Source organism: Cebus imitator, unplaced genomic scaffold, assembly GCF_001604975.1.
Source record: "Cebus imitator isolate Cc_AM_T3 unplaced genomic scaffold, Cebus_imitator-1.0 Scaffold736, whole genome shotgun sequence".
Classification (NCBI taxonomy): domain Eukaryota; kingdom Metazoa; phylum Chordata; class Mammalia; order Primates; family Cebidae; genus Cebus; species Cebus imitator.
Genome location: NW_016108051.1, coordinates 26,200 through 50,772, shown reverse-complemented (window position 1 = coordinate 50,772; position 24,573 = coordinate 26,200). Strand labels below are relative to the sequence as shown.

Sequence of the window (24,573 nt, the reverse complement as noted above, 5' to 3'; positions counted from 1 at the left end):
CAAAAAAAAAAAAAAAAAAAAAAAAATTGAACTTTTTGAATTGAGACCAGAGAGCAGAGGTGCAGCCTGAGGTGTGGACAGACCTGAGCTGCATGGCCTTAACACCTGAAGAGTTATCAAACTACTGTCAGGGATACTCCAAGTTAGCACCTCATGGTAACTTCAGAATCTGAACCAGGTACGGGAGAATTGTGACACTTTAAGGATACAAGCAAGATTTAAAAAAAAAAATGTGTTATTAAGTGATTGAGATTCCACCCATTTTTACTTGGGAATTTGTTCTTAAAATGATTGTTGGGCATGTTTTAACACCCTTCCTGACACACGCAGACAAGGGGTCTAAGGGTTTTGAGCTCCCACCTGCACTGGCTCACACTTTGATGCAGGGAGAGAGGGTCTTGCAGGAGCTCTGTAGAGGAAAGAACGCAATGGGACTTTGATTCAGAACTCGAAAGAGGAAGCCAAAGATAAACAAGCCCATTTGCAATCTGCTGCCTCCTACCCTAAAGGACCTTCTTCTTTCTGAAAGGGAAGAATGAATAGAAACATGCCTCATCACCACCAGCGGAATCAGCATCCAAACTCGCAATTGTTTTGTTTTAGAGACAAGGTCTTGCTCTGTTATCTAGGCTGGAGTGCAGTGGCGCAATCATAGCTCACTGCAGACTTGAGCTCCTAGGTTCAAGCAATCCTCCCACCTCAACCTCCCAAGTATTTGAAACTACAGACACTGGCTACCATGCCTGGCCAAACCCCCAGTTGTTGACTCATTCAGTTACTTCTTGTCCACTGTGTGGCAGGCACCTATCCACAGAAGGCGTACTGTCTCCCAGGGGTGGTTCCCCTCACACGTGACATTCACATCAGCATTGTCATTTTACTTATTTTTAAATGCCTTAAAATTGTGAAGCTCCAATGTATACAACTTTTGCAGAACCCAACTGTGTCACCTGAAGGCAAACTCAGTACTTTTCAGAAAAGGGAGTAATTCAATACAACCTTTGCAGTTTTAACATTTGATTACCATAATTTCCCTGTGTGTATTATTTTCTTAATTGATAAAGTGATAAATTTATGTTGTAGCTGGTGCCTGTATTTCTGAGACCTAAAATTCCTTGGAAAGCAGAAATAGCAGCCTACCCTTAACAGATGGCCAACTGCTTCCAAAGCTCATCTATAGCTTCCACAGGTATTGCAAACGGGCACATTAACTGCCTTCAAATGTAATGGCAGCCATTTCACAGAGTAGTGGTTTTTAATTAATAGGATTTTCCCTGAATTACTTGTCATTTGGGGCCCTTAACAGATCGGAATCCTTTCAGTCCTTTAAAGTTCATTTCATTTTGCTTTGTTTTAATGTGTGTGTGTGTTTTTTTTTTAAATCTGAGTTTTAATTGGGCTATTTGATTTTCAGATTTGTTTCTATAGCTGGTGCTGCTACTATCTTCACCTACGTGAGATTTAAAGTCAAAGACAAATGTTTATGAATCTCCATTAAACATATTCATATATGCAAATATCTATTCTAACAATTAACATTGGCTGAGAGCCTATTCATTATGCAAGTGCACCTCTCTTCAGGTATTCCCCAAGCCATCATCTCCACTGCTTGGAACACGGGAAGGAAAGTTCTACAACTCATTTCATTCTTTGTGAAGGCTACTGCTCTTTCAGGGTCAGTGCTACCATCTGTTTGTGGATATTTTCATTAACAATTAACCACCTTCTTCTCGGCATTTGTTCGGAAGAACTTAGCTCATGCCATCCCAGTTAACTGGGAACAGGGAAAGCCAGCATGGGCTCACTCTGGGGGTTGGCAATTTAGTGCATCCAAGGCACAGATGAAGTCACTTAGTCTGGAGGCGAATAGAGAAATCAGGAACAAGATGAAGGGGTGCTGTACTTGACCTAAGTGTTTCCAGCTCTGATGTTTTCAAACCCAGGGATTTCTATATCTTTTGAAGCAATTTGGTTCATAGCAAGATGGCATTTGCTCATACATATCTCCTTCCTGGACTCCCTCTCTCCCAGGAGCTGTTGTGATTGTCAGTGAAATCATCAATGATCCTGTCACTCTGCCATGTTGAACCTGGGGTGAAGGTGCACTGTCTCTCTTATGTTTATGATCTTATTTTTAGTTAGGGACAGCAACTTCTGATAGTCCTTTTCCCCAATGACATGCTGAGTCCACTCGCCACCTTCTCTGCAGGTCCATCTTCCCTGGGGAATAGCATCTCATTTCCTACCCTAGAAGATCCTCACAAAAGCCAATCTCATTTGAGAAACCTGTCAAATCCTGGTGAGATACCGGATGATGTGTTTCTTCAAAATCTCAATCAGTCAACTGCCTTTCCCAATAATATGCATATCTATATTAATAAAAAATAACTATAAATAAAAGGAAAATGGAAATCAACAGTCATAAGAAGAAACAGTGGCATGGAGTCTGGGGTGGTGATAAGCTGCCTCCAAATGGCAGCTTGGAAGCTAGCCAGCATTAGCGTCTGAATGCTGTCCCTAACTAGCTCTGTGAACTTAGGCAAATCATCTACTTCCTGTAGACATTGTTTCCGCATCTCTAAAGTGAGAGCTGGATAAAACAACCTCTATGTTCTCCTGTTGGTCTGAATTCCATGGTTCTGTGCCTTTGCCAGTGGGTGGAATGTCCCGGAAGACTGCTGGAGAATGAGAAAGCACCTTTGAGATGATCTGACACTACTCAGTTCAAAGTAAAACAAATAGGTTGGTATCTGAGTAAATGGCACCAAGATCCAACAGGAGCCAGGAGTCCTGGGTGAAGTTCCCCATTTCCTTATAGTTCAAGTTAAACATTCCAAAGAGTTTTTCTAAGAATTCAACAGAAAATGGACGTGGGATGTGGCAGTGCTTTCAGACAGCGGAGTGCTGTGTAAACACAGAATGTCTGAATACTTTATGAAGATATTCCCCATGTAATAATGGTGTGTGGGATAAAACCTCCCCCTCAGGCTCTAGTCCTATAAACATGTAATACTGAAGTGGCATCCCTGAAACCAAGAATAATGGCAACAGCCAGACTGTACCCAAGTTCTCCTGCAAAGGGTAGGCCAACTACTGAACTGGGGGATGGTGCCAGCTCCCCACCTGGGATTGAGACACAGGAAGTGTTTGTACCTCTGTTGTAAACTCACCAGTCAGCTCTAGTATTCTTTAGACTCTTCCCTATTATGGTGAAATGTGACCCCTCCACTCATGCCTAACAGTTTTTTGGTAGTTAAAAAAGAACCATATGATAGAATAAGGTTCTGGTGACCTATTACATAGTATAGTGACTATAGTTAATAATAATGTATATTTCTAAGTAGCTAAAAGAATGGATTTTAAATGTTCTCACTACATTTAAATAATAAATATTTGAAGTGATATGTTAATTAGCATGATTTGATGGTTCTACAATTTATATACGTATGAAAACATCACACTCCACAAATATCTAGCTACTATTTGTCAATTAAAAATAAAACTTTTAAAAAGAAAAAAAAACCAACCTAAGAGGATCTTTCTATAAATACAATCAGATGACATATAAGTTGATCATCTCTATAGATGTATAGAAAGCATTTGACAAAATCCAACATTTTTTTAAATTAAAACACTCAACAAAGTAGGTATGGATGGAATATACCTTAACATAGTGAGGCCACATCATAGTTGACAAGACCATAGCTAATATCAGACTCAACAGTCAAAGACGGAAAACTTTTCCTCTGAGATCAGGAACGAGAAAAGGACACCCACTCTTATAATATCTATTTAACATAGGACTGGATGTCCCAGCCAGAGCAATTAGGCAAGAGAAAAACATAAAAGGCATCCAAATTGAAAAGGAGGCAAAACTGTCTCTGCAGATGACATAATCCTGTATATAGAAAATTGTAAGGATGCCACCAAAAAAAACCTGTTAGAACTAATAAATGAATTCAGATGACATATAAGAAGACAGTGAACAGAACAATAAAGTAATTTGCAGTGTCTCAGACGAGCTTTCACCAAGTTCTCTAGGCTGTGTTCCACATATCACTAGAAGTCTGTGTCCTCTCAAAAATTCTACATGATCCTTTAATTCTTTCAAAAGGAACAGCTTGTTCCCAAACTCCACCATGAAGACACATTTAGAAAAGCATGAAATCACAAAATGCTCTTCAAGGTAACTGAAACAATACATGGAATAGCTTGGAAAAAAAAATAAAGTCACCTGGTATCAAGGTAGAGACAGCATTGCTGGGGAGTGCACGGCCTTCACCAACCAGAAAATACCAAAATACTGCTCTCCATATTTTGACAAGAGATAATCTATAAATGAGGATTTCCCAATTAAAGCTCTGAAAACAGTCCACATTTTTCTTTTCAAATCATTTAGTAGTTTGAATGTACTAAGTTCCTCATCCGATCAGTCCTCGGGGGAAGTAAAGACTTCGCAAGTGCTGTGGGAAAATGTTTACGACGGAAGGTGTTCTTAGAGCATGAATTGCTCTTACTTCTAGCTGTGGGTAAGTAGAAAGCTCCTTGGGAGCTTTAGGAGTAAAAGGCCAGTGATTCTCAAGCTTGAGCCTGCACTAGAAGACTAGTTAAAAGCCCTATTGCTGGTCTCATCCCCAAGGGTTTCTGATTTAGTAGGTGTCTTAGCCCATTTTCACACTACTGATAAAGATATACCCAGACTGGGCAATTTACAAAGAAAAAGAGGTTTAATGGACTTACAGTTCCACATGGCTGGGGAGGCCTCACAATCATGGCAGTAGATGAAAGGCATGCAAAGAGAGAATGAGAACCAAGCCAAAAGGGAAACCCCTTGTAAACCATCAGATCTCATGAGACTTATTCACTACCTTGAGAACAAGGGAAACCACCCCATGATTAAGTTATCTCCCGCTGAGTCCCTCCCACAACACCTGGGAATTATGGGAGCTACAACTGAAGATGAGATTTGGGTAGGGACACGGCCAAACCATATCAGTAGGTCTGGAGTGGACCCCTCCCCCTCAAGTTTGTGTTTCTCATAAGTCTCCAGGTGATGCTGAGGCTGCTAGTCCAGGGGCCACACTTTGGGAACCAGTGGGCTGGGCCACACCTCCTACCCACAATGGTGTGTACATCTGGAGCTAGCAGCTGAAAGCAGAGTCTGTGAGGCTCTCTAGAGCTGCCTCTCAGGGCATATTAGGGCTGGCGGAATGGTGAGGGCCTGTGGCCCGGACACCCAGACACTGCCCTGGTGTGTATTCCTAATCAGATCTCACCCACAGCGACTGCCTGTCCATAGGGGGGATTCTAAAGAGAATCAGGGGCCCCCTTTCCCACCTCTATCGCTGCTAGAAACTGCTGCGCTTTCACTCAGTCAGCTGAGCCCAAGTCACTGGAATACAAATTCCACAAAGGCCTTGGACTTGCTCTCAAAGCGCCCCTGGTTTGCAGGGCACAGAGACAAGTAATCCTATGATTTTAACATGGGATGAGCTCTAGAGCAGAGATGCGCTCTTAGAGACCGGGGGCTCAGGAAACACTAGCTGGAGGAGGGCATGCCTGAGCTGTCCTGGGAGAGGCCAGCAAGGCCAGGAAAAGCCAGCCCACCCTCCACAGGGTGACAGTCCTGCAAAGGAAGGACAGTCCAGCACGGAGTGCATGGGGAATGGAGGAGGTTTATTTCCCTCATTCCCATGGACTTCTTTTTTTAAAAAAGAGAATACATAAACATGGCTAAAAAAATCCCCAAGTAGAAAAAGGTATCCGGTGAAATGTCTCCCTTCCAGCTTTGTCTCTACTTGCCCACTTCCTTCATCCTCCACCATCACAATTGCTTACAGTTTCTTATATATTATTTCAGAGTGTTTTCATGTATTAACATGCAAATGAATATAGACCCATTAGAGTCAGTACAGGACATTAAAGAGCAACCACGTGGTGGATGAAAAAAAGGCTAACCGGAATATATATATATTTTTTTGAGACAGGGTCTCACTGTGTCACCTAGGTTGGAGTGTGGTGGTGTGATCACGGCTCAGTAGAGCTTCAACCACTTACGCTCAAGAGATCCTCCCACCTCAGCCTTCTGAGTAAATTCAGGAGACTCCCCAATCAGCTAATGCCTAGCTAATTTTAAAAAATCTTTTTGTAGAGATGGGGATCTCACTATGTTGTCCAGACTGGCCTTGAACTCCTGGGATCAAGCAATCCTTCCACCTTGGCCCCCCAAACTCTTGGGGTTGGGATTACACTTGTGAGCCACTGTGCTTCCTCTGGACTCTTATCTGCAAGTAGAAAGGTTCCTGATGAGCCTCGACTACTGGTATTCACACCCTTGTGTAGTGCCTTCCCCTGAGGGGGCTGTAGCATGACTGGCCCCTATTGAATAGCATAGTTCAAACAGTGGGATGCCACTTGTGAGATTAGGTGACATCTGCTTGCCAGCATGCATACTTTTTTGCACTTCTCGCTGGCTTGCTCTGAAGAAGCAAGCTGCCATGTTGTGAGTTCCCATGGCAAGGAACTGAGGACAGCCTCTGGACCACAGCCATTCAGGAACTGAGGCTCTCAGCCCAGAAACTCAGAAGGATCCAATCCCTGCCTGCAGCCACAAGAAGCGCATCTATCCCCTGGTCAAGCTTTGAGATGACTACAGTCCTCAATCACAGCCCTGTGTCAGACCCTGGGCCGGAGGACCCCACTGAGTTAAGCTCACATTCCTGACCCACACAAAACTATGACATAATAGGTACTGTTTTAAGCTACTATGCTTTGGGGTAATTTGCTGTATATCAATAAATAATTGGTATGCTGGTGGATGTATTTGATATTTAATGTGTCCTTCTTCAAGACTGCTCCCAATTGCTGAGCCAAAGCGTTCACAGCTATCATTCAAGTTGTCCAACAGAAGTATAATATGAGACAAGTCATATCCCAGTACCTGGTGGGTACTGGGATCCTAAAGGCCCATTTTGTCCCAGTTAAACCTGTCAGTGACAAATCTTGCAACTAATTCTGATGCTGCTGTTTACTTAGGGTCTGGCACTCCACAAGGTACCCATAAGCACTGGCTTCATGGAAGAGGTGGGAAGCAGAGACTAACATGCAGCTGCAGGCAGGTGGCCCACAAGAGGATTATGCTCAGCTCAGGGCAACGGGGTTAGAAGCCATGTCCTAGGAAAACAGAACAGCAGGCAGGCTCACAAATACATCTTGTAAAACCGACCATTTGGCAAGGTAAGTCCGTACCCTTGTTGGTCTGATTTATCTCTTTCCCATTTCTCTTGGCTGTAGTAAAGATACACAGTAAATCACTAAAGTTACTTGAAATTTCCCAGCTTAAAAAAAAAAACTGAATTTCCAAGAAGGGAGCAACAGATACTGGGGTCTGTTTGAGGGTGGAGTTTGGGAGGAGGAAGAGGAGCAGAAAAGATAACTGTTGGGTATTGAGCTCAATCCCTGGGTGATGAAATAATCTGTACAACTAACCCCCGTGACATGAGTCTACCTATGTAGGAAACCTTCACATGTACCCCTGAACCTGAAATAAAAATAAAAGTTAAAAAAAATAAGATAGGAAATTTAAAAACCTGTGTGTTTATAAAGTCTGCTGGCTGTCTCTTTCACTTGGAATTGCAATGTTAGCTAGTGGAGCAGCCCAGAGTGACTCCTTTGTCTTAGAGAACTGGGAGGCTGGGCCCCTTTCCTTGAACATCTCATGATGCTTTCCACCCAGAAATATGAAAGTGCCACATACAGTTTGTGTGATTGTGAAAATATAAAAATGCTCCATCTTTTCCACTTAGGGCAATGTAGGCCACAGTTATCAAGTAGCATTCTCCAAACATATTAGACTTTAAAATTGCTTCCTCCTAAAAGAATTACAGGGAAAGAGGGCTGGATGTACTCCATCATTTCTATCAAAAAACTGAGGCTTTAGAAAGAGCATTTTAACACTGACTGCTTTCTCCCTGAAGATGGGTTTAAATTCCTGTCTTTGTCTATTATAAGGACTTCTAGAAAATTAGTTTCTGAACTTGATGTTCTCAGTATTAAAGAATTGAGTTTCTAAGGCTAAATAAATGCAATTACAGTGTGTGAAAGAACATGATCCTTTCCTGGCAGACAGCAGAGGACAGGTCAGAGGATCCTGACTGGGAACATAAAGTTTCTGTGGCTGTACAGATTCGATGGTGAACATTATTTAACCTCTTTGAAGGGGGAAATGAGATATGCACTTATTTATCTGGCTCAAATCTGACACTGAATATTCATTATCAGTAAATAAGTAAGTTAGCTGCCTATTCTGTTTGCTAACTAATGGTTTGCTTATTTAATAACTTTTGACAATAAGAATGCACTGACTCTATAAGGGTCGTAACATGCATTATGTTAAGATTTATTCTTTGGTTAGAAACATCAGTTTTTGCATTTTTATGGCTGCTGTTATTGACAAGTTAATTGCTAAGAGAGTCCCTAATTAAGAGATTTATTTGAACAGATAAACTGTTAGAATTAGAAAAGAGAACCAAGCATAATCTCCTAATTAGCAAATTCATGCACTTCAAGCCATACCGACATTCACGTGCTACCTGAGTATGGCATAACACAGCAGTTTATAAACTTTATTGCACATTGGAATCACCTGGGGATCTTTAAAAACTATTGATGCCAAGCTCCACTCTAACCCCATATTCTGATGGGATAGTTTTGGGGTACAATCTGGGTATCTAGTTTTTTTTTTTTTTAAACTCCCTAGGGAGCTGATTCATGGGCCTCACCCCCAGTCACTGATTCACGGCCAAGTTTGGGACCCACTATGGAACATAGAGAGGGCTGGATTGAGTCATAAGAGCTGAAGGTCATGAATAGTTCTGGACCTTGGATAAGGTCTCACACTCTAAGTTTTAGTTTGCTAATTAAAACAAGGCGATGATAGTTGAGATTCAAATGAGAAAATAAAGGTGAAAGCCCACTGTAAACTGTAAAGCTTCATAGGAGTTTTCAGTGACAGGTTTAGCATTACTCCAGATGTTTCAAGAGATAGGGATCTATGGGCCTTACCCCCAGGGATTCTGATTTAATTGGTCTTGCATTGGCCCCAGGCATCAGTACTTCTGACAACCTGCTATGGTCTGAATGTTTTGTGTTCCCTCGAAATTCACATATTGAAACCTAACCTTGAATGTGATAGTATTCAGAGATGGGGTCTTTGGGAAGTGATTAGCTCATGAGGGCAGAACCTTCATGAGTGGGATTAGTGCCCCTATAAGAGATCCCAAATAGCTATTTCCAGTTTGTGTCCTTTCCACCGAATGAGGACCCAGCTCGTAGGTACCATCTATGAACCCAGACACTAAAGGTTCTCAACAGACACCAAATCTGGTACCCTGATCTTGGAATTCCCGGTCCCCAGAACTGTGAGGAATAAATTTCTGTCATTTATAAGTTTCCCAGTTTAAGGTATTTTGTTACTTTAGCCTGAGGTATTTTGTTACAGCAACCTAAATAAACTAAGACGTGAACATCCTAAGTGAATCTTCTATTCAGTCGAGGTTGAGAACCACTGCTTTAATTCTAACTGAACTATCATCTTCCTATTAAAGTCATCTCCAATCCACAGGACAGAATTAGTCACTTGTTACCTAAGTGACTAATTTATACATAGCTAATGCATTGTGTTAGAATTTTCTATTAACTTATCTGGCTTCACTTTTCCTCCATCTTCCATTGGAATAAAAATGCTTGAAGGGAAGGGGTGTGTTTCTTCAATGCCTAGGATAAGGCATAACCCCATCATTACTAAGAAGTTAAGGAATTACCACGAGGCATTTTAGAATTCTTCAGCAGTGGTTTTCAGAAACCACAGGGCAGTGCTGGGGAATCAGATCCCCAGCTTGTTCTTCAGCCTCTGGGAGAAAACAGAAAATTATATAAATACCACACCTTTCAAACTCCCTGGAGAAGTCCCCACACTTTCGTCAAGACTGCATAGCATAGTGTGCTGGGTTTTCTGTCTAGTGGCAATTGGCATCATCTCCCCTTTGAAGCACTCCTTTCTATCACAGGGGCTGGAGGCCTGGGAACTACATTTCCCAGAATCCCTGCCAATAGGGTTTTTGGTTAAATGGCACCAGTGAGAGGCACCTGAATGGGGCTTGGAAATCAAAGAGTAACAGAAGCCTTTACTGCTCCCAAGACAGTGAAGCAGGTGCAGAAACTTCAGCAGATGGCAGATATGAGGTTCCGTGAGTGGCTTCCAGGCACCCTTCTGTGAATAATACCTGCAGGTGCTGCAGACATCTGAGATTACTGTTAGCAGTTTTCTGTTATTCGTATATTTATTGATTTTTTGAAATGACTTTCTGAACTGATTTCTGATTTCCTGTTGGTCCCCCTTCCCTGGCCTTCCTGATGGGTTTGAAAGGCACTAATTCCCTATGTTAAATGTCTTCCTACTTGAAATACCTAGAGTGGTTTCTCTTCTCCAGATCAAACTGACTGATGTGTATAGTAACTAAGCACATGAGCTCTGCAGTCAGAAAGCCTGGTTTATTGATTTCTATCCAGATGCTGTACTTCATGCTAGTTGTGTCCTTATGCAAAGAGCTTAAAGTTGTTCTGCCTCTGTTTCCTCATCTGTAAAATGGAAAAACAAGAGTGTTTACCTCCTAGGAATGTTGCAGAAGTTATAAGGGGAAAATGTATAAAACATTTTATACAGTGTCTGGTAGGTAGTAATTACTCAATAAATATTCAGTATTCTAACTGGTATTTTATTGCCCATTCCATCTTGTGACAGTAACTATGTTACAATTTAAAACCATTTTTCCTTTTGTTTTTCTTTCTTTCTTTCTTTTTTTTTTTTTTTTTTTTTTTTTTTGGGTTTTTTTTTTTTTTATCTTGCTCCTCTAGCTCTTTCAATTTTGATGATAGGGTGTCGATTTTTCCTGAGGCAAAGTCTCACTCTGTTGCCCCGGCTGGAGTACAGTGATGTGGTATCATGGCTCACTGCAGCCTTGACTTCCCAGGCTCAAGTGATCCTCCCACCTCAGCCCCACAAGTAGCTGGTACTACACGTAGCCCACTATGCCTGGCTAATTTTCGTATTTTTTTTGTAGAGATAAGAGGTTTTGTTTTGTTGCCTAGGTTTGTCTCAAACTCCTAGGCTTAAGCGATCCACTTGCCTCAGCCTCCCAAAGTGCTGTGATTATAGCAGTTACTTTTTCTAACAGAGAAGATAAACTTCTTAATTTCTTGACCACCTCCAATGAGCACATTCTAGGTGCTAGAGATATAAAACTGGAGAAGTCTTCCTTTTCAAGTGGCTCACTGTTTACTGGGAGCAGAACAGGAAGGAAGCCAGTGAGGTGATGAATACCAAGGGAGCACAGATGAGCATCTTCTCTCCTTGTCAGATAATCCTGGTCCTTTGATTCTTCAGTCTGTAGCTCTCTTCTGTGTCGCCTACAAGTTGCTCAGTGTCGTCCCAATTTACAGTTATATGTGGGACATAATCCACTCTATGGGCTCTGCCAAGATTGACTGTAGGGGGAAGATTACTTTCTTTACTTTTGGAAGTTAACAGCTCTGAGAATTAAGACCCAAGGCTCCTAACTTAAAGCTTTCTCCACCTCAGCTCATTTAGTCACTCCTTCCCCAACTGTCTTTAGGAAAGATGTCATCTGCCTCCTTGTCCAGGACAGCTATGGGGTCATTTAAGACTCATCATGGAATTTTAACAACCTTATCCTATATGTGGACCAAGATGACCTTCTGGCTCCTGTGATTGCAGTGGGCACCACACTGTACCTGGGTACTACAGAGGTGCAGCCACCCCGCCTCCCCTGCAGCTGTCCTGTTCCCAGAACACATGCTCCCAGGCCTTTCAGATGCTTGTGAGTAGATGGAGGCTTTCACACTAATCCACTTATCCTCTCGGCCACAAACATCATAAGCAGATCGTATAAATGTGACGAGGAAAAGACTTCAATGTTCCATATTAAAGAAAAAAGCATCCTATGAGCGATTCATTGGCTGGGGATTGGTAGATGATCCTCAAACTAAGGCATTTCCATGAATTCTGTTTTTTTTTTTTTTTTTTTTTTTTTAGTTAGGATCTCACTCTGTCACCTAAGCTAGAATGCAGTGGCATGATCACAGCTCACTGTAGCCTCAACCTCCTGGCCTCTGGTGACCCGCCCACCTCAGCCTTCCAAAGTTCTAGGATTATAGGCCTGAGCCACTGTGCCTGGCCCAAGAATTCAGCTTTAATGTTACCACTTTTGTAGCACTTTGCATGTTATCTCTCATACTTTCAGAATTTTTCATTATAAAACGATTCCAGGTGGTTTGAATATAGAACTCTAATCTTAAGTAACTCTCACTCTATGCCAGGACTATTTCTTTCCCTCCCTCCCTGCCTCTCTCCCTCCCTTCCTTCCTTCTTTTTGAGACTGAGTCTAGCTCTATCACCCAGGCTACAGTACAATGGCACTATCTCGGCTCACTGAAACCTCCATTTCCTGGGTTCAAGTGATTCTCGTGCCTCAGCCTCCTGAGTAGCTGGGATTATAGGTGCCCACCACCACACCTGGCTAATTTTTCTATTTTTAGTAGTGATGGGGTTTCACCACATTGGCCAGGCTAGTCTCAAACTCCTAACCTCAAGTGATCTGCCCACCTCAGCCTCTCAAAGTGCTGGGGTTACAGGTGTGAGCTACCGCCCCTGGCCTTCTTTCTTTCTTTTTAAAAAATAGAGTTGAAAATTAGGCCAAGTATATTAAGTGTTCTAAATCCATTTTCAGGTACATAGAACTGGCTTTTACAATAAAAAAACCTGATTACCCAGTCAACATGCATCTCTATGCATCAATTACATTCTATTGGGAGTTGTTTAACTCATGATGACATAGAGTTTGTCAAACAATCTAGAGGGGTCCATTTACTGGGGTGGAACCAGGGCCACCAAAACCAGTTAAGGCCACTCCTTAAGAAAGGTTCAGCATTTCATCATGGTTTTATATCAGGCGTATTTTGAGTTTAAGTAAAAAAAGAGTAAAACTGTAGAATCAAGTCCTTTGTTGCCTACTTAACTTTTTAAACATATTCATTTATTTCTCTTTCAGGTGGAAGAAAGGAATCTTAAGTATAAGAAAAACAACTCATGTGAAAAACTCGAAGTGTGAATACACATTTTTGAAATAGAATCAGACTACAGTATAGTGTTGCTTCTGCTTAGTGCTTAAGAAAATAACCAGGAAAACATTGACCTGTTTAGTTAGTTACTGTCCTGGAAGTCATGGTGTCTATACTGTAAAAGTGGGTCTATTCACTGATGGAGGAAAGGAGGGTAGGAATAAAAACAGGCAGGATCCCAGTCCGATGCAGACTTTCTGACTTTCCTATTTTAGATGAGTCAAGAGTCCTGATCCACAGTTTCAATTAAAATGACAGAAAGTCAACTGATGTCAGGGCCAACACCAAATAACATTGCAAAGGAAGTTAAGTTTACCTTTGAAAACCCCCACCCTTTAGGTACATCCCTCCCTCTCCAGAGCTCATGCCCTCATGCAGACTCTTCCTTTCTGACCAAGGAACTGGAGCTATTCCTGCCTACTTGCTAAAATGTTTCTCTTCTCAGTCTCGTACCCTTGGGACTGGTTCTGAGCCAGCCACATTGCATGTTGAACAGTTGGTAAGATCCGACTCCCTCTAACAGGTTCCCAAGCACTACTAACCTGTAATTGCAAAACATATGAAAAAATAAAACCCCAAAAGCAACAAAGATTTCGAAGGCGTGACATTAATGGTAGAATTTTTTAGGTACAGTGGTAGCCCCCCAAATGGGCCATTTTTCTTTCATCTAATCTTATTACATGGCAAATACAGGCAGCAGCAGGCATTCCTGACCGAGAACCCTGGTGATGGCCTGAAGGAATCAGAGATGAGACTGTCTGATCCACTCCAGGCAGCATGGCCCCTAAAGGGCCCTCTAGAGCTGGGAGCCTACCCTGTTCTGTAATAACAGCACATCAGCAACCTCTATCGCTGTGGCAATGGTAATCAATTATTGAAGTCATATTTCATTGATTGCCTTTATGTGCTAGGCATGTTGCCAGCCAACAGCAAATCAATGATGAGTAGAAAATGGTTCCTGCCCTCAGGGAGCTCCAGTCTGGTAGGGAACTTAGGCTAACTGAATTTTCTTATCCAGGCAACAAACTGTCCCAGAATCTTTGAAACAGTACCCTGAGTTCAATGAGTATATAACATTAAACTCAGAACAGAGAGAAGGATCTAGGAATGCAATTTCTTATATGGCCAAGAGACATGTTCCTAACACAAATATATCCCCAGCTTCTGATGCACTTTGATCGTTGTCACCTATGCAGCCATTTTTAATAGTAGATAGCTAAATAAACAGAAATAGGTACTTTGAAATTACTTATTTGATTTGGGTAGTGTCAGGCTAGGGAAACACTGCCAGGACATCAAGACAAGAAGAGAAATGTCCCAGTGTGGTAGGGGCCAGATGTGGGAGAAGGAGAATCAGTTTCATCAAATGAGCCAGGTGAGTAATGCAAGTAAGTGGGAGCTTCCAGTCAAGGAGAACAGAGGGAGTGGTCTATGAACTCAGTGAGACTCTTCAAGCCACAAGGCTGAGCTCTCAGAATTCTAGGAGATGGGAGCCAGAGGAGAGGCAGGCTCTTGCTGGCCTGCAGAATAAAGAGGCTGACAAAACTTCCCAAGTGAGGGTCCCAAAAGCAGGGAGGAAAGCACGGGGCTTAGAGGGAAAATCAGGCAGGTGGCCAGTCAATTGTTGCTATTTCTAAATAAACTTTTTTTTTTTCTTTTCTTTCCAGTAACTTTAAGACTAAGCTTTTATAGTAGTTTTAGACTTACAGAAAAGTTACCAAGAGAACACAGAGGGTTTTCGAATACTCCGTATCTAGTTTTCCTTGTCCTTAGGATCTTACAGCAGAATGATATATTTGTCACATGTTGATATGATAACTTATGTCTGTTTTAAACAGAGCCTTGCTCTGTTACCCAGGCTGGAGTGCAGTGGTGCGATCTCGGCTTACAGCAGCTTCTGCTTCTCAGGTTTAAGCTATTCTCCTGCCTCAGCCTCCTAAGTAGCTGGGTCTACAGGTGCATGCCACCACATCCAGCTAATTTTTGTGTTTTTAGTAGAGATGGGGTTTCATCATGTTGGCCAGACTGGTCTTGAACTCCAGGGCTCAAGCCAACCACCTGCCTCGGCCTCCCAAAGTGCTGGGATTATAGGCGTGAGCCACCGTGCCCAGCCCCATCCTTTATTTCGATTAGCTACTGTTCCTTCTTTGTCGCAGGATGACACTATTTAAGATGGAATGTTACATTTAGTCATCACATCTCCTTAGGGTTCTCTTAGCTGGGACAGCTTCTCAGACTTGCTTTGTTTTTGATAACCTTGACTGTTTTGAGGAGTCTTGGCCATGTATTTTGTAGAATGTCTCACAGTTTGGGTTGTCTGCTGTTTTTCTCACGATTAGATGGAGATGATAGGTTTTTAGGAGGAAGACCCCAGAGGTAAAAAGCCATTTTCATCACAACCCATCAACATGACTTATCACTGGGGATGTGGCTGAGGCTGCGTTTGTTGGGTTTCTCTGCTGTAAAGTTACTTTTTGTACTCCCTTTCTAGATAGGACACAGAGGCCACCAAGCACAACCCACACTTCAGAAGGGGGCAGTGATGTCCCCTCCTTGAGGGGCATTATCTACAATACTTAGGTTATTTGGAATTCTATTGTATGGAAGATTTATTTGCCCTGTTTATTTATTCCAATCTTTTCTTTCTATCAGTATGACTCTTGCATACTTTCTTGCTTTGGATTATAATCCAATACTAGTCAACTGCTTCTGAATCACATAAAAGATACTACACTGTAGTGGTGTAGGCGCTCTGCAGATACAACAAAGGGGCAGGATTACCATGTGCTACCCTTGGTAGCAATGGCCACAAATCAAAGGCTTGTCATTACGTGTGCAAAGTGGTTAAAATTCTGGCCAGAAAGACATTTTCGGTCCCAACAAGACAATCAGATGCTTGACCAGCAAAAGCAGTATTCTTTCTAAATTATAGGTCTGGGTGTGGTGGCTCATGCCTGTAATCCCAGTACTTTGGGAGGCCGAGGCGGTTGGATCATGAGGTCAGGAGGTGGAGACAATCCTAGCCAACGTGGTAAAACCCTGTCTCTACTAAAAATAAAAAGATCAGCCAGGTATGGTGGCACATGCCTGTAATCCCAGCTACTTGGGAGGCTGAGACTGGAGGACTGCCGGAACCCAGGAAGTTGAGGCTGCAGTGCACTGAGACAGCGTCACTGCACTCTAGCCTAAGTGACAGAGTGAGACTCTGTCTCAAAAAAAAAAAAAAAATTATAGTTATCTGCATATCCACACATATACCTTAAAACTATTGGGACATTCAATTGCCAAATCAAATATTGGTCTCCTTGTCTTGCTTGGTCACTCTGATCTATGTGGCATTTCATATATTCCTTCCTTGAGCTGCTCCTGTGTTGCTTCTCTGATTCTGGAGGTGCTCTTTCTTTTCCTTTGATGATTCTATCCCTTTCTGGCCACTCTTCATAGCTGCTGTCACCCTATGATCTGGCCTCAGTTCTCTTCTGCACTCTCTCATGTCTTCATTCACTCCCAGATATGACATCCATGACTGCTTCCTCCAAATGCCAGTCCCCTCGGGCCATTGCACCTGAGCATCTCTGCACTGTGGCTTCCTGGAGGCTTGAGCTCATATTTTATCTCACTGGGCAGCTTCAGTATCTAGGAAAATGCCCGGCATACAATCATCACACATTAAAGGTTTGTTGAGCCAATAAATTAATCCCTACTTGGATATGCCTCCACCTTGATGGCCCCAAACCAGAACCTATCACCTCCTGACTTGGAATCCAATGTGTACCCACCTGGTCCTCTGCACGTGGGTTTTGACTTCCTCTCTCTCCTCCGTACAGACAACAAAACTCCTAGCAATGTCCATCCTATTTCTCAAATTTTATTTGGAATCCCTCTCTTTCTCCATCCCTCGTGATGCTACGTTGGTTCACACTTCATTTCTCACTGGTGTAACTACTAACTTCTCTCTTCAGTTCCTCCTCCAGGCTGTATTTCCCACCTCGCTGCAGTCCCCCTATGATTTACTTATTTTTAAAATTAATTATTAATTTATTTTTGAGATGGAGTCTTGCTCTGTTGCCAGGCTGGATTGCAGTAGTGCGATCTCAGCTTACTGCAACCTCTGCCTCCAAGGTTCAAGTGTTTCTCCTGCCTCAGCCTCCTGAGTATCTATTGATGAGCACCACTACGCCCAGCTAATTTTTATATTTTTAGTAGGAATGGGGTTTCACCATGTTGGACAGGATGGTCTCAATCTCTTGACCGTGTGATCTGCCCCCAACAGCCTCCAGAAGTCCTGGGATTACAGGTGTGAGCCACCGCGCTCGGCCCCCACCTATAATTTAAATTCTTAACAGCTGCTGCTTCTTAAGGCATATAAGTCTTTTCATGGTTGGCCTCAGCTCACTGTAGCTGCTGCCTGGTCCCAGCCCTAGAATTCAACACGAATGATGCAAACTCTTTATAGTTCCACTTCTCTGAGTCTCGGCCTGGTCTGCCCTTCCTGCCTGATGTCCTTCTCCCTGTTCTCATCTGTTACTCACTCTTCAAAGGCCACCCCAAAGGGTACAGCTTTTTGGTGCTCAGTGATCTTAATGAATGACCCTTTGCTGCACGCATGTCTATTAGCGCACTTGCCACTCCACATTGGAATGATTAGTCTTCATGTCTGCCTCATCTACCTGACTCATGTGCTCCTTGGGAGTAGTGTCTCAGCCTTACTCCTTTCTGTGTCCAGTGCCTGGGAGACACAGGCATTTATTTAATTGCAAAAACATAAGCATTCACCCCTTCAAAATAGAAGACCTGCAAAAGAGCACAGAAACACTCGCTCCACGACTCCAAATGGAATGGAATACATTTAAAATACATCTGGAGTGAGCAGAAAAATAAAAATGAACTCAAAATAACTTGCTACTTTAAAAAAACAAAACTAAGAGGCCAAGGCAGGTGGATCACCCGGAGTTCGAGACCAGTCTGACCAATATGGTGAAGTCCCGTCTCCAGCTACTTGGGAGGCTGAGACAGGAGAATTGCTTAAACCCGGGAGGCTGAGATCGCACCACTGCGCTACAGCCTGGGTGACAGAGCAAGACTCCATCTCAGAAAAAAAAACAAACAAAAAATAAAAAAACCCACAACACTTAAATTTGTAATAACCACAATCTTTAAAATTCATTGTCTATTAACTTTAAAATAAAGGAGTGGTTGGGCAGATTTGTCTGTTACAGAATCAGAGCAGCAGTGCGTAGGGCTCAATTGGAAAGTGCTGAGAATCCCAAGGCTTCAATCAGTTGTTTGGTTGCTTATGAAATAAAAGTTGCAAGAATGAGTGAACACGTACTGCTGTTAGAATCCATGTACGACTTTTTATCCAGAACTTTTCCCAGAAAAAATCAGAGTTTTCACAAATGTATTTTGGTTCAAGGTATACTAACCCAATGTGAAATTTTTTTTTTCAAAAAAAGAAAATCAAATGTATATTTTGAAGAGTATATATTCAGGCATAGCAGAGTTCCCTTCTTTCTGTTTTCTTGGTGGGAAAGGCAGAAGTAGAGAGGCCAGGAGGAGGGAGATGGGGACGGACAAAGGCAAGGCAGGCAGTGCCAGGCATGCTGGGTGTGTTTCTGTTTGAATGTCCAGGCTGTGACAAAGGGAAGTAAGGAATGCCCGTTGGAGGGACCCATCTCTCATTTGCTCTAAGGTCTAGAGCCCAGAGGACCAGTCACTTAGGACAGGTGACACCAAGCAACTGTTGGACGTTTCTGGCCTTGTCTCTTCTTCTCCCTCACCAGAATGATATCAGCCAGGACTTCTTCGCCTCCCATTCACAATGTACTCCCTGTTCCAGAAAAATCTCAGGTTGCTGGATTACCAAGGCGGAAACAAACCAGGCTGTGCTGTCACTGCTCATTTCACCCTTATGGGGGAAGAGGGTCAAGGGGATACGTAGGGTCTCATTTGTTCACTGAGGGCCCCTTAATAAAGTTCTGCTAAAAATGCATGTTGCTCCTGAACTTCTGCAGCCTGCCATTTGGGACAGTGTTATTTTGGAGCATTCAGTGTCGCTGATGCTCTTGTGCCCTTGGCCCCACTTGGTGTCCCAACTGGAGCATTTCCTTGCTTTCTCAGAGCTGCCTTCACTCAAGGCCATGATGGATTTGCACTATCAATAAGCTTGTGCACTAGGCAAAACCACTTAAGCGGGGAGGTACCAAATGCTGCTTCATCATCCTCAGAACAAACCTAGACAAGTTTTTAGAGGTGAAGGGCTTTAGTGATCATCAAGACCAGCAGTTTACAAACTTTTGCTCTTGTTTTTGGCACCCCAACCTTTTCTTCAAAGGAGTCTTAAGAAAAGTGGTATCACTTACCCTTCCTGTGCGGACACAGAGTTGTAAAAATGCAAGTGGTCACTCTGCTGTCAAGAGAGTCAAGTGTTCACCTGCTGTCAGTGACAGTGTATGGGGTAATGGGACGGGCCCTGCAGAGACCACGATCATAGGATTAGGTCAAGAGGGAGAAGAACTCCAGGGAAAAGCTCCCCCACAATAGCGGCGCTCTTAGTTAGAAGGCAGAAATTCATTAGAACAGAGGTCTTGTTCACAAGCATATTTAATTAGTGGTGAGGGCCCAGGAAAGGACTAAGTTCATGTAATTTAGGATGGTCTGAAGTACGGAAGGCTTTATGTACGTTTCTGAAAAGCCTTCTCTACTTTCTTAGAGGCAGCTGTTTCAAGTAGTGACTGGGCTTGGCCTCTGGAGCTGGCAGCAGAGCCCACGGGCATGGTGAGGTCAGAAGAGCCCTCGCTCAGAGCCAGGGCAGGTGTGGCCGCCTCTGCAGCCCTGGCCCACACCCTGCCTCTGTGGACTGAGACCTCCTCCTGCCCAATTCCAGAGAGGACTCTTAACTCTATCTCCTGCAGGGCTCAGTCCCAAGGCCCAGAAAAGCCCCAGTTGCTAACTCTGATTTGGCCCTTGTTGAGCTCTCCACGGACATGGTGGCCCCTGCGGCCAGGGAGACAGGAGAGTGGATTCTGCTCCTCCCCTTCTCCAGCAATGCATTCCTCATTCTCACCTCTTATCTTATTAACAGCAGCAAGAGTTGGGAAGAAGTCACAGCGTATAGGGGCAGGAGGCAGGGGCTATGCTTCAGACAGGTGAGTGACTGCAAAGGACAGGCTGATGAAAGGCCTGGAAGGTCAGGAGAGGAGTGGGGAGGGAGCAGTGAGCCTCATCCCACGGTGCTGTGTGTTAGGCTCCCACCCACAGCGCCTGGCCTCCTGCCTCTGCCAATTCAAATCTTATACACCTTTGAGGGTCCATCCCAGGTATCACTCCTCTAAGAAGTCCACCAGACATTCCTGCCTTCCCCAACCTTCCCTATTCGCCGAACCCTACGGAGGATATGTTGTCTTGGACTAAGCCCTGGTAGATCTCCCTTCACTGGATGTCTGGACTGAGATGATGCATTAAACTCCTGTGTCCTCCAGAGAGCCAGGTTATCAGGCACTAGCCTAATGCAGAAGGAGGTGACCAAGTCTTAAGCTGTATCAACTTCCTGAAGGCCCAGGTGACTCTGTAGGGCTCTGAGCCTCTCTGAACGGGTACCTCTATCATAGCTCCTGTTACCTTCTGTTGAAGTGACCATTCTTACTCCTCAGCCTCACCCTCTGCAGGGCAAACTGCTGCAGTCACCAATCCGTATTCTCATATTTATTTTGTTATTTCCAGGACATTGCATAGAATTAACAGGGCACGAACTCAGCAAATGGATAGATTCCCAACAAACCAAATGGAAATTAAGAAACTATTGTGATGATATAGAAAAAAGAGCTGAGTAATCAATAAGGATAAGAGGGATTTAAAAAAGTCGTGATGCAAATTCCATTATTAACTGGGACCAAAGTCAGCATTAACTAATAGTAACATGAAAACTATTGCCCAAAATGGGTAATTTAAAATGTGACTGTGCAAGAAAAATCTATTTTTTCTTGTGTATGTTTAATCAGATTCTTGGAAATAAACTTTCATTCTACTCCTGGATACTGAAAAAACTGGATATGTCCAAATATAATTTTCATATGGAGAGAGATTATATACTTTTAGGATTTTTAATCTAGTATCACCATTTATAGTAATTCTAAATTTTTTTCTATTAAAGAAAAATGCATATTTTTTGAGAAGTCAAGATGATTTCCGCCAAAGAAAAATGAAAGCATTGATGAGTATATTAATACAGAAATGGCTTCTTGGATACCTCAATTTGTAAGTCTTAGATTAACAACCAATTCCTTATTAGCAGGGAAATCGCTATTTTATGCTCCCAGGCATGATTCTTTTTATCCAGTGATTCCAATACTTGTATCTTTCCCTTATTAGCAAAAAATAATGTCATTAAAATCTTTTTTAAGGAGTAAAAGTGAAAGCCAGTAAGTTTTGGCTCCTTATTCGTATTCTTAGGTTGATAAGAAAAGCACCCCAACACCTGTTTTATTTCCCACTGCATCATTATTTCCAATGTTACAGTATCCTATCTAAAATCTAGCCTTTTCACTGTGGAAGTCCATGTTTCCCATTCCTTAATACTTTTTTTTTTTCTTCAAGGCAGAGTCTTGCTCTGTTACCCAGGGTGCAGTGCAGCAGCACCATCTTACTTCACTGCAATCTCCGCCTTCCAGGTTCAAGTGATTCTCCTGCCTCAGCCTCCTGAGTAGCTGGGATTACAGGTGTGCACCACCATGCCCGGCTAATTTTTGTATTTTTAGTAGAGATGGGGTTTCATCATGCTGGCTAAGCTAGCCTTGAACTCCTGACCTCAGGTGATCTGCCTGCCTTGGCATCCCAAAGTGCTGAGATTACAGGCATGAGCCACAGTGTCCAGCCTCATTCCTTAATCCTTTGTTAGAACCTTCTAGCCAATACATCAGAGATAGGTGTTTTAGACATTCAAAGGATTTTATGCACATTAAGGTCAGATTCTGACTGAAGGGAGGACCCACTGGGCACTCTTGCCCCACTAGCCAGACAGCAGGTGTAAAGACAGGGGCACATTTGGTGTGAGCCATGAGCAGCAGGCCACAGTAGCAGGCAGAGGAAGCTGGGTGCCCTGGACATGAGTGAGGGTGCTGGGTGTGTGCTGAGGCAACCCACGAGCTAGGAGCCGGGGAGAGGCTGGGGTGGCTGAGGGCAATTTTTTTGTTGTTGTTTTTTGAGATGGTTTTCCTCTTTTGCTCAGGCTGGAGTGCAGTGGCGTGATCTTGGCTCACTGCAACCTCTGCCAGGTTCAAGTGATTCTCCTGCCTCAGTCTCCCAAGTAGTTGGGATTGCAGGTGCCTACCACCACACCTGGCTAATTTTTGTATTTTTAGTAAAGACGGGGTTTCACCATGTTGGCCAGACTGGTCTCGAACTCCTGACCTCAGGATCTGCCGACCTTGGCCTCCAAAAGTGCTGGGATTACATGCGTGAGCCATGATGCCCGTCCAGGCTGATGGCTTTTAAGAACAGGAAAGCCTACTAAACAATGTGACAGTTTTTGCATTGCTCTCCTTAAGTCCCTTCCCTGTCCACCCCACATACTGAATGATTCTCTAGAACAATGTTCTCTAACAGAAATATGTGAGTCGCCCATGTAGTTTTAAATTTTAAATTTTCTAGGAGAAGATGGCCGTTTAGGAACAGCTCGGAGTTGCAGCTCCCAGTGAAAGCGCAGAGGGTGAGTGGACATCGCATTTTTATTGCCCACGGACCAGGAGATTCCCAGGCGGAGGAGCTCCATGGATTACCTGCGCGGCTGTTGTGGCCTGTGCAGTTCTTTTGGTCAGCGCGGCTGCTTTGCCCCGCATGGCTGCTTTGTCAATGCCCCGGGCAGTTCTCTGTACAAAACACACTGGTCTGGGTGCCCTTTGGACTGGTGATTGGAGACCCGGGAAGTCGCCCATTCATCTGATTAAAGAGGGGACTGAACAGGGCGCCAGGCCAGGAGATTCCTGGGCAAAAAAAGCGCCATGAATCTCAGCGCCACTGTTTAAGCTGGCACAGTGAGTCACCGCACGGGAAATGACACAGATCCCGGGGTGCCCTTTCAACAGGCGACTGGGATAGAGTAGACTTTTCAACTAAAAAAGAAGAAAAAGGCTCTGAGGCAGGGAGCCAGGTGATCAGGCTCGGTCCCACCCCCACAAAAGAACAGCAATCAGAAACTCTCTGGATTGAGAGTTTCACAGCAAGCGCAGCTGAACCCGGGATGGTCCAGCTCTGTGGTGGAGGGGCGTCCGCCATTACTGAGGCACTCCACCACTATGGACGCCATTGCTGAGGCAGCCTGCCGTTGCCAAGGCAACCCGCCATTGCTGAAGCTGCCTGTTGTTGCCAAGGCAACCTGCCATTACAGAGAGAGTCCGCCAATGGCAGGCCACCATTGCTGAGGCAATTCTAACTACACCCATATAAACAAGACTGCAGGGAAGTTCACAGGGCAGCTGGGCGGAGCCCACAGCAGCTCAGCAAAGCCTCTGCAGGCAGACTGTGACCAGGCTGCCTCCTTGCTGGGCAGGGCAGCCCTTCAAAAAAAAAAAAGGCAGCAGCACAATGGAAACTCATAAATAAAGCCCTAACTCCCTGGGACAGAGCACCTGGGAACATAAAGTGGTTTATGAGTTCTGCTGCAGCAGACCTAAACATATCTGCCCAGCAGCTCGGAATGAACAATGGAGCTCAAAGCTCAGCACCTGAGCCCCTATAAAGGACAGACTGTCTCCTCAAGCAGCTCCCTGACCCCTGTATATCCAAAGAGCCACCTCATAGGAGAGATCAGACTGATATTTGGCGGGTATCCTTCTGGGACAAAGATAGCAGAAGAAGAAACTGTTAGCAACCCTTACTGTTCTGCAGCTGCTACAGGTGATCCCCAGGCAAGCAGGGCCTGGAGTGGACCTCAGCAGTCCTACAGCAGAGGGGCCAGACTGTTAGAAGGAAAACTAAGAAACAGAAATAACTTCATCATCAACAAACAGAACGTCCACTCAGAGACCCAATCTGAAAGTCAGCAACTACAAAGATGACAAGAAGATAAATCCTTAAAGATGGGAAGAAACCAGCGCAAAAAGGATGAAAACACCCGAAACCAGAACACCTCTCCTCCTACAAGGTATCACAACTCCTCACCAGCAAAGGAACAAGGTTGGATGGAGAACGAGTGTGATGAAATGACAGAATCAGACTTCAGAAGGTGGGTAGTAAGAAACTTCTTTAAACTAAAAGAACATGTTCTAACCCAATGCAAAGAAACTAAGAACCTTGAAAAAAGATCTGATGAGATGCTAACAAGAATGGACAAATTGGAAAAGAATATAAGTGAATTGATGGAGCTGAAAAACACAACAC

The 24,573-nt window shown here is 43.7% G+C and overlaps 1 protein-coding gene across 1 annotated transcript in view; it reads right to left on the bottom strand.

The window, feature by feature from the left end:
* AFF3 (AF4/FMR2 family member 3) overlaps nucleotides 1–23,033 on the bottom strand; it is a 153,576-nt gene extending 130,543 nt beyond the window's left edge. The window contains exons 1-3 of the mRNA XM_037735164.1: nucleotides 22,974–23,033; nucleotides 20,151–20,270; nucleotides 19,880–20,069 (exon numbers count right to left, since the gene is read on the bottom strand). Of these exons, the coding sequence (XP_037591092.1) occupies nucleotides 19,880–20,069; nucleotides 20,151–20,270; nucleotides 22,974–23,033 (370 nt within the window). The remainder of the gene's footprint in view (nucleotides 1–19,879; nucleotides 20,070–20,150; nucleotides 20,271–22,973) is intronic.
* Nucleotides 23,034–24,573: the final 1,540 nt, after the last annotated feature.